The sequence below is a fragment of the Dermacentor albipictus genome, chromosome 3, assembly GCF_038994185.2.
Source record: "Dermacentor albipictus isolate Rhodes 1998 colony chromosome 3, USDA_Dalb.pri_finalv2, whole genome shotgun sequence".
In the NCBI taxonomy this organism is placed as follows: Eukaryota; Metazoa; Arthropoda; class Arachnida; order Ixodida; family Ixodidae; genus Dermacentor; species Dermacentor albipictus.
In genome coordinates this window covers 179,765,845-179,784,368 of record NC_091823.1, presented here as the reverse complement: position 1 = coordinate 179,784,368, position 18,524 = coordinate 179,765,845, and the positions used below count along the sequence as shown (strand labels likewise).

The 18,524-nt window shown below is 47.4% G+C and overlaps 1 protein-coding gene and 1 pseudogene across 4 annotated transcripts in view; one reads left to right on the top strand and one right to left on the bottom strand.

Annotated features, from left to right (window-relative positions):
* LOC135916715 (spliceosome-associated protein CWC27 homolog) overlaps positions 1 to 18,524 on the top strand; it is a 315,399-nt gene that overhangs the window by 289,514 nt on the left and 7,361 nt on the right. For 3 of the 4 annotated variants that reach the window (XM_065450158.2, XM_065450157.2, XM_065450159.2), the window contains one exon: positions 14,575 to 14,690. The exons of the other annotated variant lie outside the window; for it this stretch is intronic. In XM_065450158.2, coding sequence (XP_065306230.1) covers positions 14,575 to 14,690 — 116 coding nt within the window. The remainder of the gene's footprint in view (positions 1 to 14,574; positions 14,691 to 18,524) is intronic. 4 annotated transcript variants of the gene reach the window in all.
* Positions 214 to 944, bottom strand: LOC135916701 (uncharacterized; annotated as a pseudogene).

Below are 18,524 nucleotides of genomic sequence, written 5' to 3'. Positions count from 1 at the left end.
GTTGTTCCTTGGGCAACTCGGAAATGCGCTGTCTTGGCTGTGCTGTTGTAGCTGTTGGCTGGAAGTTATATTGCTGACGTCCTGAATTGCCACTTTGAGATGAACGAGGGGGTGGCTTCTGTGGAAGCAGCGGTTGCTTTACGCTTGCCCTGTCATGGGCACATTGAGTGCACTTGTCTAGGCTTAAGCACGTGGACATGAAGTCACGCACTGTTACTGGCCTATTAGCACGATGGCTGCAATGACATGTGGTTCTTGAAGACCTTGTAGTAGGTAATCAATCTTCTGGGCGTCGGTAAGGGTGACGGGGCAGCTTTCAACCACACGCAGCTTTCGTAAGCGTACTCTTGTAGGCTCTCGCCTGGGCCCTGTCTGGTCTTTATGACGCGTTCCTGCCATTCGATGAGGGTCAGCTCCGATGAAAATGTTTCCTTCAGGGCGGCGCTCCATGTTTCCCAGGTTGAATGGTGATTTCCAAAAGCGAGGGGCCAATTACGAGCTGTGCCTTTCAGTTTACTTGCGGCAACGAGACGGGTGGTGGCGTCGTCCCATGCGGCAAGCTGCTGTACCCGGCGGACGTCATTGAGCCAGACATTAACGTTTTGTGCTGGAGACTGATCAAAGTAAGCAATCGATGACGACAGGTCTGGCAGTGTGGTAACTGTAGTCGAGAGGCGTGGCAGCTGTTGAAACAGAAGTGCCAGACTTTCGAGCGTCGCGGTATCAAGGGTCAAACCTGAGTTGCCGGCAGTACCCGCCCTTTCCACACTTGACCGTGGCGTTGCCTCACGACGTCGGTGAATGTCGGCTTCGAGGCGCTGAATGAGCTCTTCCTTAGAGCCGGTGCTCTCTAACTCGTGTCGGGCCAATTCATCGCGGATAAGGTCAACTCCGAGCCGCGACATGGTCGTTGAGTCAAGCTCCTCCCAAATGATTCCTGGCATGATGCACCGCAAAGCGAGGCTGGGCGCACGGGAGACTAGGCGAGTGAGCGCTAAGCCACAGGTTATGCGCGGGATTCAAGTTAGTTCCGGGCTAGTTGTGCACATTCACGGCACTCTTCAGCTGACGGCCATGCTTTTTTTTGATGCAGAGTGAACACAGACGAGCGGTAAAATGGCAGAAGTATCTTCAGGAATGAGCCTTCGGCGGCGAGAGGGCGCGAGTACAATGACGAATGCGGCTGAAGAGGCGTACTGACCGTCGTTCTTGCGCTGCCGTGGCTGAATGGCTTGACAGAGGTTCGGGGTCGACTGCACCAGATGTGAGGCTTGGGCTGAACGCAGGAAGACCCGCATAGTAGGGTAACAGTTTAATGCGGTTTAAGGTTCCATTTAACACACTCCAGCGGCAATGGCTTGACTGACTCGCCCATCGCGGGCAAACAGCAAAAACAAGCGAGGCTCCCGGAAACGGAAGCAGGACAAGGTAGGTGACGATGTCGGTGCGGCTACTTGTTGCGCAGGTCACGTTACGCCATCTTTAGCAGCCCACACCAACTGGGCCAAGCACCATCACGTCACTCACAGTACCACCAGTGATGCCCACAGGTGGTACTGTGAGTAATGATGCTATGCTGAAGCATGTCGTCAACATGTGCACTGATGACCTTGACGCTCCTTGGCTGAGACGTGGTATGGGCGCTGCTGCAATGATACGTTGGAGCCAGTGACGATGTGGTGGCTGATGGTTAATGTGTGTCCCAGAGTAGGCTGAGCGACATCAAATACGAAACTGGGCAAGCTCGTGAAGAAGTTGGGAACGTTGCTCGTGAGGTCACCGGCAATGAAAGGAGTCAACTCGTCAGGTGGTGGCAGAGCAGAAGTGGAACGTGCACCAAAGTCATTGAGCTCTGCATATTGTCACGTGGTAGTGACGCCGAAGAAAGAAGCAGTATGGTAGAATACAAAACTAGCTTTTATTGGGCGCACCTGTGCCCACAAAACAGGCTACACTTATAGCACAACGAAAGCGGCGAACACAGTCGGCGATCGTCGAAAATCTGATCAGCGGGTCAAGCGCGTCGGCTTTTATACAGCAATCGTCGAATGTTCCAGATTAAACGTTGGGACCCGCATGCCTTCTAAAATGTTCTACACCATTCGTGTCAAGCGATGAAATCAGATAACACAAGGTTCGGCGACAACAAACACGGGGATAGAAGCGTCGATAACTTTCCAGAAACGTCGGATACATGCAGGCGCGTCCCTCGCTGTGCGATTACAGTTGTTAAGCGGCGAAACGTGGTTGCCCGATAAAGATAAGTATACGTGTCATTACCCCCCTCTTAAAAAGCATCGACCCGATGCTGCAAACAAACGAAAGTAACAAAGAAAAGCACTCGTAGCAAAGAAAACAACAAACTAAGGAAGTTCATCAGCGTCCGTAAAATGGTTTAAGGCGCACCACGTGGACCACTTCAGATCGTGCGCGGCGCCGCTGTGAGTGCGAAATGCCATCTGGCACGACCTCATAGTCTAGTGCGCCAATACGTCGGATGACCTTGTAGGGTCCGAAATAGCGTCGCAGCATCTTCTCACTGAGTCCTCGCTGGCGTATCGGGGTCCATACCCAAACACGGTCACCGGGCTGGTACTCGACGAAGCGTCGTCGGAGGTTGTAGTGTCGGCTGTCGGTCCTCTGCTGGCTTTTGATTCGCAGGCGGGCGAGCTGTCGGGCTTCTTCGGCGCGCTGGAGAAAGCTAGCGACGTCAAGATTCTCTTCGTCCGTTACGTGCGGCAGCATGGCGTCGAGCGTCGTCGTCGGGTTCCTGCCGTAAACCAACTTGAACGGCGTGATCTGTGTTGTTTCTTGCACCGCCGTGTTATAAGCGAATGTTACGTACGGAAGGACGGCATCCCAGGTCTTGTGTTCGACGTCGACGTACATCGCTAGCATGTCGGCGAGGGTCTTATTCAGCCGCTCCGTAAGACCATTCGTCTGCGGGTGGTAAGCCGTTGTCCTCCTGTGCCTTGTCTGACTGTATTTCAGAATGGCTTGGGTGAGCTCCGCTGTAAAGGCCGTTCCTCGGTCGGTGATGAGGACTTCTGGGGCGCCATGTCGCAGCAGGATGTTTTCGACAAAGAATTTCGCCACTTCGGCTGCGCTACCTTTCGGCAGTGCTTTTGTTTCAGCGAAGCGGGTGAGGTAGTCCGTCGCCACGACGATCCACTTATTTCCGGTTGTTGACGTCGGAAAGGGTCCCAGCAAGTCCATCCCGATCTGCTGGAATGGTCGGCAAGGAGGCTCGATTGGCTGTAGTAATCCGGCTGGCCTTGTCGGCGGTGTCTTGCGTCGCTGACAGTCTCGGCATGTTCTGACATAACGGGTGACGTCGGCGGTCAGGCGCGGCCAATAATACTTTTCTTGTATCCTCGATAGTGTCCGGGAAAATCTGAGGTGTCCAGCGGTCGGATCGTCATGTAGGGCATGCAATACTTCTGGACGAAGTCCTGACGGGACAACAAGAAGGTAATTGGCGCGGACTGGCGAGAAGTTCTTCTTCACGAGTAGACTGTCTTGAAGCGTGAAGGAAGATAATCCGCGCTTAAATGCCCTGGGGACAACGTCGGTGTGCCCTTCCAAATAATCGACGAGGCTTTTAAGTTCCGGGTCCGCTCGTTGTTGTTCGGCGAAGTCTTCCGCGCTTATTATTCCAAGGAAGGCGTCGTCATCCTCGTCATCTTGCGGCGGCGGGTCAATGGGGGCGCGGGATAGGCAATCGGCGTCTGAGTGTTTTCGTCCGGACTTGTATGTTACGGTGATGTTGTATTCTTGTAGATGTCGTATTCCGGCATGTCGAAATGTCGTCAAGGAGCTAAACACGGCCAAATGCTTTGCCATAGAGAGCCTTCAGTGTTGTAGGAAGCGGATTGCCGACAACTATGGAGCTGAGACTGGCTGAAATGTCAAGCATGGCAAAATGGAGGGGAATATCTTTGCTGGTTATGAAGATTTCTGAAGGAGTGAAGAAGACAGAACCTTCAGGGGCAGCGCCGCAGAACACTAAAACCGGCAGATGAGTACGGCGATATAGCGGTGGCTTCCCGAAGGATCAGCTTAGTGGGAAGAAAAGTGGTGCCAGCGGGGGGTACATCACACAGAGGGCTCGCCTTCAGCATATGCACAGTTGATGTCGGCGTTATTTCAATATGCAAACTCCCAACCAAATATAACATTGTGACAGCAGGACAGCAGAACCACAACCTCGACAATAAAGAACGCCCTGAATAACAACTCTCGCTATGCGTGCTACTGAAGGCTGAACTGGCTAGGCGCTTACTTTGCAAAGAGAAAACCCAGAAAGTGGCGTTGTAACTTTTCGTAGAGCACGAGAGAGGCGTTTCTTTTGTGCAGACACAGCTGCATCAGTATCAATTAGCGCAACGGTAGGGACACTGTCAGCAGTAAGGTCAAAAACGTTCGAAGGTGACAATGGAGGACTTGTATAGATTGATGGCGGCACAGTTCCTGCCTCCTGAACTGTGGTGCTTAGTTTTCCTCTTGCACGGGTGAAGGACGCCAACGTATGGGAGACAACGAGCGGCGACACGGGAAAGGTGAACGATGTGCAAATAACGGGCACTCAGTGGGTGGCCTGCTCGGCTGCTGATTAAAATAAGTGTCGTATAAGATTTGCACATCAGTGTAGGCACGTGTCTGCACAAAGCAATAAAAGTGCAGCATGTGGTGGCGGCAGAGTCGTGCAACATGTCCAGGCATACCGCAGGCATAACATATGGGCCTTTTTTGCATGCGCCAAGGATTTACAAAGACGGGAGCAGGTCAGTTAATCGGAGGATGAATGGGTGCCAGCGGCCGTCGGTGTACCACATTCAGTGGATGGCGAGGAGGCTGCACGGCGACGGATGCGTAAGTGAGTGGAGGGGCGACAGGGTACTGCTGATGCTGCATTGGTAGAGCCTCAGCAACTTGCTCTTCAATAACCCGCCGGTGCGTCAGGACGAGGCGGTTTATTCCGCCTCGCCCCGAATGCTGAGTATTAGGTTTCCATTTTCTAAGCTTTTGATTCTGAACTTCTGAACAAGCAGTGCAGTTTCGATAGATTGCCCTTGGTGGTATCCACATTTACAGTTATTGAATATCATCATCAGCAGCCTGGTTACGCCCACTGCAGGGCAAAGGCCTCTCCCATACTTCTCCAACTACCCCAGTCATGTACTAATTGTGGCCATGTTGTCCCTGCAAACTTCTTAATCTGATCCACCCACCTAACTTTCTGCTGCCCCTTGCTACGCTTCCCTTCCCTTGGAATCCAGTCCGTAACCTTAATGACCATCGGTTATCTTCCCCCCTCATTACGTCCTGCCTATTCCCATTTCTTTTCTTGATTGCAACTAAGATGTCATCAACTCACGGTTCTTCCCTCACCCAATGTGCTCTTTTTTTTCTTTTTATTGAGTATAAATATATGAATATATATGTTTTGAATATATATGTATTGAATATATAATGTTTTAGAAAGAAACAATTTAGACAAGAGGACATAATTTTTGCTCAACCCTTGGAGGATACCAGCAGTATTGAGATCAGTCTGTAAATGCCTAAGTCATTCTTGTCACCGCGACACTTTGGCTTTTCTTATTGTGGCAGGGAAAGAGCCAGATTCAAGGACCACGTTAAATATTTATGTTAAATGGGGTACAATAAAATCGATGATGCATGTTGCAGGACTAACTTGAAGCCCATCAATGTCAATCGCGTTGCTATATTTTAGTCCAATAAATGTGCTACAGACTCCTGTATTGTCTGTTGGCTCCAAGAAAACAGTTTTCAGGCACTGGTGTATGATCCCCGTATTTGTTTACCTCAATGTAGTTGCTACCATACTTGTGAAGTGCTGACTAAAGGTTTTGGCTGGAGGGTTACCAGAAATTGTCTCATTATATAGTTAGTTGACACTGAGCAAAGATGATGTTTATTGGCTTAAGTGTGTCCAATAATTTTCCAAGTTTTTGGGGTTTCTTTTAGTGTGCATCACAAAAGAGCTGATGATAGTAAGATTCCTTAGCTTTCTTGAAATCTTTGTTTGCTTTGTTTCTATATTTCTTAAATGTTGCAACATCACAAGCCTCATGTGTTCGCAAAAACTTTTTGAATACAGTTAAACCTCGATATAACGAACTCAGTAAAATTATCAATTTGCTTCGTTATATCAAAATTTCATTGTATTGGAATTTCACCTTTTATGCAAATAGGTACAGTCACTGATCTATTTTTCGTGCAAGGATAGGGGCCAAAGAATTTTCTGAATAATCGAGCAATCGAGAAAAAAAACTTGAATGAGAAAATTCATTTTGATGAATTTGGGAATCAGCGACGAATAATATGGCTTCATGTCACGTTTACGACATCTTCACATTGGTGGTACAGATTAAGCAAAGCCAGCCACGCTTTCGCGTGCACTCAGGCGCCGTGGCTGATAGTGTCGCCCGCACTGGGACGGCGCTATCATGAAAGCTCTGGCAGTCGGGAGCGTATGCTTCATCTGCCCCTTGCTCCAATGGGTTACTGGAAGACGCAATTATGCAATCTCTAATACTAAATGTGCGGGAACACAGCTTGCATGATGCCACTCCGTTTCTGCACGGCCACTCTGCACACGTGGCAGATTACCTCTAAAGCAGGGTGTGCGGCTGCGTATGCACTCAGCCGTGCTTACAACCATGTTTAGCCATGGCCAAGACACGCACAAGGAATAGAGACATGCAGAAACTTAATTTCCCTCTCCCCCACCCCGTCACCTGCACTTGATCGCATTACCCCAAGCTCGCTCCCCTCTCCCTCTTCGCCTTTGCTCACGTGGGAAGGCAGCACTCTTGAAGCCACCATCTTTCTTGTCTCACCCTCGCACACTTTCACTCGTGCCTAAAGCACACAGTGCACAGGCGTGATGTGGTCTTATTGCACTTAGGCCTTATAAGAAACATGATGTCAGGGCTCCACTTTAGCAGTCACCCTTGTCACGCGGCACGTGATTTGAGAGGTGTGTTTCCAAGCAGCCACTTGTAATTCAATCATTTGACCATCTGCGTTTGCGGAAGTTTCCATGTATTTTCTCAGCATTCCTTTGCAGCGGCAGTGAACTTTCATTATTGTGAAATTGCTTACAAACACACCTCGTAATATTGAGCATCTAAACACATGGTGTTCTATGGACAAGAGGTTATGAAAAGTAAAATACTTTGTTATATCGAGAATTTCTTTATATTGAAGTTCATTATATCAAAGTTTAACAGTAGCTTGCTTTTTCATTGATAAGTGATTTTTTTTTCATAAGTTCTCAGATTGCACCCAATGCTTTCAGATGTCTCTTTTCAATTTCACTGTTTTGTACGGAAATGAAATGTCATACAGGCAATAAATCAACGGGAACTGACTTTAGGCTTTAGAAGCATCTTTCTTGCAGATATGAAAGACCAGTCACAGTTGGTCGCACGTGCACGAAACGAATAGATATTTTTACTTGACATGGTATTGTATGTTATGGTGGACTCATTTTTGTGAACGAATTAACAGTACACAACAAAAGCTGGACAGTGGTCACAAGTAATGGTACCGACCGCATGAATCGAGGTGTCCACGCCCACCATAATATTATCAAGACTAGACTGACTCCTTATGGATTCACGAATAGGCATGGTGACAACACCGCAATAACCATAGCACTCAGTGTGATGGAAAATTTGCATAAGTTGGTTTCGAGCACATTAATATCCATTCACCACCAAGAAGTTAACAGTTCAAGGCAGCATAGTGTAGCACTTTTTCATGATATTCCGAAAATTGTTCAGCATTTCAGGAAGGTAGGTGGTACACAACCATTAATAAAGTGCTGCCAAAGCTTACACAGAGTGTTTCATAATCTGTAGTGACACATGTAAACTCGTGCAGAAGGTTGCACAGCATATTACGCTTAATGTGCATAGCCACCCCGCCGCCACCTCAGGTCACTGTTCTGTTTACAAAAAATGTGCATAACCATCTATCACTAACATGTCGCTGTCTTCATGGTATCAAGCTTCGGAAACATAATTACATCAAAAGCAAAATGGGAGCCCGTTAGGAAAGCAGAAATGTTATCTTGGTTGCGTATAAGAGAGCAAGCTTTTATGTGAATTGCAGTAACTACGGGTTGCATGTGCACAGGTAACGTGATTTCAGATGGTAAACGATATTCGTGATGTATGTTTATGCTTTGAAAAAAGAAAGCCGCAAGCACAGATATTGTAATTGTACACAGTTTCTTGCAAGTCACTTTCTGACGGAACGTGCACTACCCTAGCTGCTTCCGATTTCCGCGCAAAGATTTTTCCATTTCTCATCCTTGCAAAGCACCACTGGGACTCACGTTTCCTTGCTATAGTCAATGAAAAAAGCTTTTTCATAGCTGGTCAAAGATGCTTGTTTATGAGTAACTGCACATCTTCAGGAATTCCGACTTGGCTGTTGCTTATTCTTGTCGTTCGTGCGTTTTCAGGAACATTATCTCCTGTTGGCTTCTGAACTGTACATTAGATTTGCCTGATTCCCTGGAAGGCACTTGGTGACATAATTCAACGTCTCAGGCAGTAATAGGCTGTCCCATCACTTCAATTTTCCTCGCAAGGTCACCGACATTTTCGTTTCTCTTTACTACAAGTCCTTGTAGTCCTTTACTACAAGTCCAGTGTGTGTGTGAATACTGCACACACTGAACAAGTCTTTTTTGCAGCTGCTGAATTTCACCTTCATTTTCCTTGCACTTTGCATGGAGGCTGTCGTTATCTTATCTCAAGATCTCTCCTGACAAGCTTCCCTCAGTTTTTTTTTCATATCCTCGAACTTGGCCCCCTTGAATTTCATACTGTTTGTTACCGCCTTCTGATCAGTGTCCTTTGTAGAAATTGCTACGATTGGGTAGATGTCTGATTTTCGCTTTATTCATTGCTTCTCTCTATCTTGCGGGTTTCCACAGAACTACCACGTCAAGCGTTCCCACTCGTTATTTCTTATCTCTCTGTTTGCAGTGCAGAAAGTAACAGCGTAAACAGTTGCAAATTGAATAGCACTCAGTGGCTCATACACCTGGTGACTGGGCAGCTGAAGATTTATGGCATTGGCAATCGGGGCAAGAGCAAACAAACTTTTGAACATATCTATACATGCCTCGCCAGTAGTAATGCTGTCAAAGACGTTGGTAATTGAAAACTCCCGAGTGCACACACTGTGGATCAGCATGGAGGATGCGCAGATTTTTGGACGCAGGCTTCGTGGTATTACCAGTAACCATTGCTCACCGTTTCAGTAATAATTATGTCAGTGAAGCAGGTCATCGCGAATAGCGAAATTGGCGAGCTTGACGAGGCAGCATGTGAATGTTGTTTTGACAAATCGGAGAAAAAAGTCTATAAGGGAAGAAGTGGTTTTAGGCGTGAAATAAGACACACACAAGAGAAATGGACAGGCGCACACTTGCAACTGATCTTTTATTTTTCCCGATGCTTCGCTTCATATACTCTCAGGAATGTGCACAAGAACAACACAAATGAGTTAACATGAGATTGATACCAAGCTTAATCACATCCTATCAGCAAGAAAACTAAACACATTCTTGTAGAGCGACAATGACGAAACGCTGATATACTGGTCTCCAAATTTTCTTATATACATAGCCTCAGCTTGTTGCCGTGCCACCATATCTCCTTTTCCAGAATATGCATGCGTTTTCCAGCAAACGTTCACACGTGGACACTTTGCAATGAAATGGCAAATGCGAGCCTGTCCCATTTCTGGTCGATAATGCATACTCTCGCTAGGGATCCTTTATACAATGGCCAGTTTGGCCGATTGACCTTGCCACAGCTTAAAGGAATCTTATAAACGACCCCGGCTGAACATTTTAACATCTCCCTTTGGCGAGGCACACCAGAGCACACAGGAGCACACAACTGATGGATAAGGAGGTGCCTACGGGTATGCATCGTCAGGTATGGTTGACAACATGCTGTATCTGTATTCTAACTGAGACGATTTCAAGGCACCCACCCGACACCTTCCACCAAAATTAAAGAGGTGATTGACTGGGAATTGAGAGCGGCTAATGCGATGGTAGAACAGAACCAAGAGCCCCAGCACGAGTAGCGAACCTGTGTCTAGCGCTAGTATGATGATTTGTCAGCATTCATCTTCACTACAGTCCAGTCAGGAAATTGTGTTTGCAAAGTAAACAGTATATAATTTTCTTGCTGCATTTTCAGCATTGTCTATGGCTTTAAAGAAAACTACTTCCTGATATGATGATCATGAGAATGTCTCGAGATGAAATTACAATGGCCACACGCACCGGGTGTCCTCAATGCTAGAATACGTATATAGTCCCAAACGTGTACAAAGCATAATGGTGGAAGTTCTCGGAACACTCTACTCAAAGCAGCATGAAGTACGGATCAGGGCATGAATAGGCTAGCTAATGAACTGCTCGTGTATATTTGAAGCGTTCGTTGCACTGCGTTGATCCTCGTTTTATGAAAAGAATCTCGACGATAAGCGCAAGTAATGTGTGGACAAGCTGCTGGAAGAAATGGACTGAGAAATTTCTTGGATGTCGACTCAAGTGACAACAAAGAGGATGCCAGAGATGGTTTTGTCTGTTCTGCAGATGAAGAGAATACACAAGATGGAAATTTACGGGTATATTTAGTGTGCAAGAAATTGCGAAAGAACCTTTCGAAACCTTCCATCAACACTGCACTCAGTGTTGATGGAAGGCTTTCACCCAAATGCCAAAGATTTCTTGGGGCACATGCGCGACTTCATCTTAAAAGTTATTTTTGAAGTGGCAAATACAACGGTCAAACAAATCATGTGAGTATGAACATGACTTCCACAAAAAAGAAGACCATGGCCAGGAGCTTGCTGATTGCTGCCACAAACAGCCAGTTCAGGGCCCTCTAGCACTGAGGGGAGAGCTCCTCGAAAAAACATTTTTTAAATACTTGTATGTACTAGAGATTTGAAAATCCGCCCACTCATAAAGCATTACAAGCAGATTTCAAATATGTTATTAGTTTCTGTGTAGCCACTATAGTTCTTGAGTTATATCCTATTCAATAAGATATAACTCAAGGATAGGAATAGGATATAACCACTACCACGAAGCCTTCCCGCTTGTATTCCGCGGCGTCCACGTACCAGGTGTGCGGGTCTTGGGCGTGTTGTTCGGTGAGGGCCTTGGCCCGCGCCTGCCGCCATTCTTGGTTGTACTCTGGGTGCATGTTCTTCGGGATGGGGTCCACGTAAATTCGTGCCCGCGCCTCATCTGTGATCTCGCACGGTTGCCGGCTGGGAGCTTGGGGGTTGTAACCCAGGGACGTCAGTATACTGCGGCCCGTCTTGATCGTAGTCTTGATGGTACTTGATGGTAGTCTTGATGGTACTTTATCGCGTAATAAGTTTTCATAAAAGGCTTTGTGCTGTACCTTATTTAGCTCTTTGTAGAGCGCTAAGCGCCAATATTTATTCAAACACCATCTACAATAACTGAGGCTGCAAAAAAAAAAAATTAAGGACGCTTCAATTTTTTTCACAATCACATGAAAATAACCTTGTACATTTATAATAGTCGTGTAATAATGAAATTTGGCATACATACGCTTGAAGATATGTACAGTGCTGATGCCTACCTAAAATTCCAATATCTCCCAGCAGTAGTTGTGAAAGCACAAGGTTACATTTCAGAGAATCGAGAAGAAAAGTTAGCTGAATTGCTATAATCTTTTTGCATAATTCCAGTAATTGTACACACTGTTTGGCTAGATATCGACACTTTATAATCTACGAAGAGCTAAACAAGCTACAGCGCGATGCTTTTTGTGAAAATGTAGTACATAAAAAAGTGCCCACAAAGAGGACTACGTTTTGCCATTGTGCATCATGCAACTCAAACACTATAACAGCTACAGAAAAAGTAATGACATATTTGAAATCTGCATATAAAACTCTATAATTGGCTGAATTTGGATACCTCTAGTACAAGTAATAAAAAACAAGTTCTTTCGAGGAGCGTCTCCCCTTAAGTCAGAGGGCTACAGAGGCCAATTGAGGGTGTGCCACTCTGTCTGACAAAAAAGAAAAAAAGAAAAAGAAACAACATGACTACCAGTTTCCATGCCTGAGATGCAGTGTTGAATTTGGTGACCACCATGATTTGTACACAATAACTGTAAAAATAAACAGTTGTAGTTTCTTGGTTGCAACTGGCCTATATACTTTCATTGAAGCATTACTTGGGTGGCTTATTGTGAAAATGAAGATTGTTCTCGCCAAATGGTGAGTAGCATCTGAAAGGGTTAACCAGGGACCACTGTAGGAACCCATGCCTTCTTCTTTCTCTCTTTATGTTATATTGCCATTCCAGGTCTCATCCAGTTGAATTAAAAAGAGACATGGCTCTCAAAACTATATTTGTTGTTTTCAGATGAAATAAATGAAATTTGACTGCCTTATTTAGTTTCTTCAGCTGATTCCAAATCTGCAATTATATTTTGGATAGCTGCATTGGAACAAGGAACGAAAAGAAGGGGAACTGAGGGGGCCGACTTTTGTTAGCTACACCTATATTAAGCCAAAAGATTATGAAGCCATGTAAAGGACAGGAAAAATTATTTGCAGTTTTTAATTCAAGTGCAGTAGTTATGAGCTAAAGGGAAATGAAAGTGGATGAAAAAACAACTTACCTCCTGTGGGATATGAACCCACAACCTCCACATTACGCCTGCATTGAACTGCCAATTGTGTTACAGCGCCGTTGTTCCCACGGCCACATTTCTGGGTATCTATCGGTACGAGGTAAAACACTGGGAGCATTAGCCAGTGCCACTCGAGGCCACGGCAACGAATGTGGAGCATTATTTTTGAACATTGGCTTCACGTAGCACATAAACTTTTTCAAAGCGGTCAGCTGGCCAATAAACCCTCGTGTGCTACCTGAAGGCATCAAACCTGCTGGAGTCAAGATCCTCGTTATGCAATCAATGAGGAGAACTGAGTTACCCAATTTTTGTTAGCCACAGCCATATTAACCCTTTCACTGCCAAGTTTCTGTCCAACTTTCTTTTAACCCCCTACTGGGTTTTTCTACTCACCCACTACCAGCGTAAACAAACATTCAAAAACCTTGAGCTCACTGGATGTCGCTGTGATGCTATTGCAGATTCCTGAAGATGGGTCGAAAGCATGCTCTGAGGGCTTGAATACTTCCTTCTTCCAGGAGAAATTTGTTGGGTTTTCTCTTCTTGCTCGGATTCTTAGGTGGCAACCTTCATGCGACAAACCATTTAGTTGAGCTGCTTCATCGTTGTCACTTTCATCCGAGTCCGAATTCTTCAACAGTTCCTGAATTTTTTTTGTCCTTCAAAGCGCAGTTGCACGTAGAATGCTTGCCTCACCATGGCTGTGCTGCTGAGACGAAGACGAAGCGACACAGATGCAAAACATGCCCTTCATCTGTTGTCCAAAAATTTAACCTACAAGTTTCATGTGTTTATGCGACCTCTCCATAGATGGCGTGACATGGCCACGAGTTATTTTACACTAATTCGGGAGTGGCAGGGAGTGAGTTGAAAAATTGCTGACTCTCCCGTAAACAAGAGTAGATCTAAGCATGAAACGTCAACCAGCAAAGCAGATTGGTTCAAGATGATACTAATGACAACCTTAAAATGGGTGTAGTGCATGTTCGCAACGGCACACCACACCACACCGTACCACGCTATACTGCGCACTGATCCATATGAATGCTGCCTAGCTAGAAGAAGATTGGCTGAAGGTGGCACGACAGGCAGCGAAAGATGCCAGGGTGACAGGGCGCACTGCTCAGCTAAACGAAGAAAATCGCCTGAAGGAGTAGCAGGGGGTTGTACGTGTGTGCAACACAAGATAACTCGGGAGCGGCAGTGAAAGAGTTAAGCCAACAGATATTGAAGCCAAGGAATTCACAAGGAAAATTATTTGTAGTTTTTATTGAAGTGTAGGAATGATAAGCTGGGGATAAATGAGGAGTCTGAACCTGCAACCTCGTCCGCTTCGATTTCAAATAAACCATAGGTTGGAAGTTGGCATTAGTCCTATGCTCATCATTTTTGTCTCCGTTGCGTGTAGTGCCTAGTACCTGTTACACAATCATACCAGCAAGGCCGAACTCTTCTCATGCGAACTGACCTATGCAGTACCACTGGATCTTGTAAGGTACACAATTGTAAAAACTTGGACAAGGGCGTCGTGTATCCAGGCACAAAGCAGGTGCTTTCATGGACTTGTCGCTTTCTTCCAAATGTGATAAGCTTGACTCACAGCTGCAAAATGGTGGCGAAATTCTTTTATTTCATCACTCATAATATATGGCTGCACATTGCTAAGGACTTGGATTCAGGTGTCTCTCAGTAAAAAATACTTGCTGTTAAAAGCATTGGTTACTGATTACTTCTTTGTCAGTAACTAGTGGTGCACTCCAGCAGCCACCTCTCAGTGGGCTGTCACTCTCGTTAGGCTAATATATTAGTTTGTGATGTGCAGACACTGGAGGCCCTTGCCCAGTTCCAAACCCAGATGGCCGAGCACCTGTCAGTGAAAGATGACACCCACCGCAGAGTAAACGATGAAGACAGTCCAGATGACATGTCAGACCGATGGTGAGTCTCTCATCCCTTGCCTGCTCGAAACAACATCATAAAATTGTGTGTGCAGAAGTAGTTGTCTGCATACATTTTGACGCGATTAGCATTCTTTTGGTACGGCTAATACTTTTGGGGGGCTCACTGTCTGTTTCTAACAACACTACAGTTGACCTTAGGCGTACAATTGTACGCCTAAGATCCAGTGTATTCTGCAATATGATATCAGTCCACAGATTTTTTCCCTGCTGCTAACTACTCTTCATGCCCCTTCATGCTTCATGGTATTGCAAAGTATGTGGAATCGTTAACACATTTCCACAAAAAAATGATAAAGTGGTACACTCGCATCTCACTGCGACCAGTCCATTTGTTCAAAACAATGCAAAATGAGTTTTGTAGCATGCCTAAAACATGAAACAGCAACAAAATCAAAATTATTTGTGGCGAATGGATGGTGTGACTGTCACATATTGTGCACTCACCAAGTGCAGTCGATAATCTTATTACAGTGCAAAGACTACAGTGCAAAGTCAAATGCTTCTGTACATCACCAAAAATGCATGCCAGCATTTACAACCGCACTTCTACTATAGAACAAGAAGTCTCTAAAGAATAAGCACACTGTACGTGCACATGTACATCCATCCACAATGACGTGGTCAAATGCATGTTGCTGACTATTGTATGAAGTAAGTCACACTATCTTTTCTATTCTGCTTGATTGAATAATTAGTAAAGATTAATTAACCAACTTTGGAAGCAATGAGCTTAGGCAAAAATTGCAATTCGAAAGTTGTAGAGCGGTTTGCAAAATATCCGATTAGGCAGTTTCTAACTTTCTATTTATTAGGCATTAGGGTTTTTCTGCTTACTGCACATGCCTCCAAAATAAAAAAAACATGACATGTCCGCTTGCACGCCATGATTGCAGCGCTGCCAAACGCTCTGCGTACAAACGAACATAGCATTTAGCCGAGTATGCTGCCGCGGCGCCTTCTTACCGCTGTCATGAACCACCGCAAGGGAAGCACATCGGTGGCATAAATTGCACAGGCAATGCCTGCATCACTGCCCTGTCGCCTTTTAAGTGGCAGCAGACCCTGCTAGATGCTATGTTCGTTTGTATGAGAAATGCTTGGGAGCTGTGTATCACACCCTGCAAGCGGACATGTTACATGGTATTTCTTTTTTCTTTTTTCGCGGGCATGTGCAGTAAGTGGAAAAACTCTAATGCCTAATGGATAGAAAGTTAGAAACTGTTGAATCAGACGTTTTGCAAAGCACTCTACAACTTTTTAATTCAAATTTTCGCCTAACTTCATTGCTTCAGAAGTTGGTTAATTAATATTGACTAATTATGCAATTAAGCACAATAAAAAATAGCATGACTTCATACACTAGTCAGCAACATGCATTTGGTCACGTCGCCTGAGAATGCATCGGCGTATTTTTAGACTGGCTAAAGTTAGCTGGGACACCTTGTATATGCATAAGGCCATGCATGCTGGCACAACCACTATGAGCATTTTTTTTTCTTCCCAAGCACATGTCACGACCTGCCTGGATTCGTGAAAAAGGGAGGGCTCGAGGCACACTCTGTTAGACGGACGCTCCGCAGCGTGGTGGTGATGAATGATAACTGACCCCGAGCAGCTGTGCTCATCGGTGTTTATCGGGTGCGGTGATCAATGTTGCCTACCGAGCCTGGCAGGCCACCAAGCCTGGCGGGCCAACTAAGATGATGCCCGAGGGGGCGTCACATGGTTGTCATACCCTCTTACACACAGTTGTTTGTCGGCAACAAAAAAACTTCCAAGATCAATGTACGAGGCTCTGCCTCCGTTCTAGCCAGGTCGACGGCACTTGCTATCCAGGTGAGTAACGGTCCGGTGGCCTCCGCCATCGAGTACTCCACCTGGGCACCGGTGTTGACGGGCCGGGTGTGGCAACACCGGGTGCTGCCTGAGCCAGCCTCACTCCATCCGGAGGGTCCGCAGTGGTCGGCCTTGTGAGAGGTGCCGAGCTCGGCACCGGCCCAACGGGTGCCACACCACTGGCAACACTTGCCACCTCCGAGGTGGGTGGTGCTCCGCTGAAGGCGACTGGTGCTGCTGCTAATCCTCCTGCGGGCTGGAACTCCGAAGTGGCAGTCGAGGATGCTGGCCAGGTCCCGAGGCGAGGCTTAACATGGTCGGCGTCTCTGTGCCACTTGGCCCATCTGACATTGGACGAGCAGCGAAGAAGCGCTGGACGCCACCTGTCCGGCAGACCAGGGTGGGCCAGGACGGAAGTTCCTGCAGACCTGGAGTTCCCGACTCCGGCAAAGGCCCGGGACGGCACCCTCGGCCAGCAGCCAGCTTCTTCAGCTGCTTCAGGAGCACTGTGAATCGGAGGTCCGGGTGCAAGACGTCTAAGGATGTCTTGGCCATCCGACCCAGCAGGAGCTCACAGAGGGCACAGCCAGTGACATCGTGGGGGGTGGTCCGGTACTGGAACAGTATCCGGGCAATCTGCATTCGGAAATCCCCAGTCTGGCTCTTCTTGAGCTTGTCCTTGATGGTTTGCACCACCCGCTCGGCTGCACCGTTTGAAGCAGGGTGGTACGGCGGAACCATCATCTGGCGGATTTCGTTCTTCGTCAGCAAGGCCAGGTACTTTGTGCTGGCGAAAGCAGGACCATTGTCGGACACGATGACGTCTGGCAACCCCTGGGCGGCGAAGACCTGTCGTAGCGCTGCAATGGTCACGCCTGCTGATGAAGTGGTGACAAGCAGATCCTCCACCCACTTCGAAAAGGCGTCCACCACCACCAGGAAGTAGTGGCCCTTGAAAGGCCCCCCAAAATCCACATGCAGGCAGGACCAGGGTCTCTGTGGCAACGGCCAGGGCGTGATTTCCACATGACGTGAGGCCCGCTGATGCTCCTGGCAGATTTGGCAGCTCTGCACCATGTGAGCCATATCCAGGCCAGGCCACCAAACATGGGACCGGGCCACCATCTTTGTCTTTTCCACGCCGGATGACCCGCATGCAGCAACTGCGGGACCCTGGATCGGAGACTTTGTGGGATCACCAACCTGGAACCCCACAGTAGGTAGTCCTGCTGCAAGCTCAGCTCAGCGGCCTGCTGAACCAATTCCTCCCCACACGACACCGCCTTAACCGCCTGAGGCAGCACTGGGTCCCGGCTGGTCACTTGCGATACCGCAGATCTCGAGAGCACCTCTGAGTACACGTGCTCCAGCATGAACACTTCAGCAGGTTCCGAAACAGCATCTGGCACCTCCGGCATGGGCAGGCGGCTCAGGGCATCAGCAGGTCCCAGGCCCTTTCCCATACGGTAAACCAGCTGGTAACTGTAAGCTGCCAGCCTCAATGCCCAGCATACCACTGGAGATGATGCCTGCACAGGAACTGCCTTGTCAGGCCCCAGCAGCCCCAACAGCAGCTTGTGGTCCGTGACTGCCTCGAACTTCTGGCCCCACAGGTACTGGTGGAAGCGTTCGACTCCGACCACGAGGGCCAGACCTTCCTTGTCCATCTGGCTGTAGCGTTGCTTTGCAGCATGAAACCGACGAGAAGCAAATGATACCGGTTGTTCCTGGCCATCTTTGTCCCGGTGTGTCAGGACGGCTCCCACGCCGTGCGGCGATCCATCTACGGTCTGGAGGACAGGCTTGGCAGGATCGAAGTGTACCAGCACTGAAGCCTTGGTGATTAGCTCCTTGCTGCGCCGGAAAGCCCGGTCCTGCTCCTTCTTCCAGACCCATTGCTGGCCATCTCGAAGCCGAAGATGCAGCGGCTGTAGATGCTCCGACAGGGTCGGCAGGAAACTCCTGTAGAAGTTCA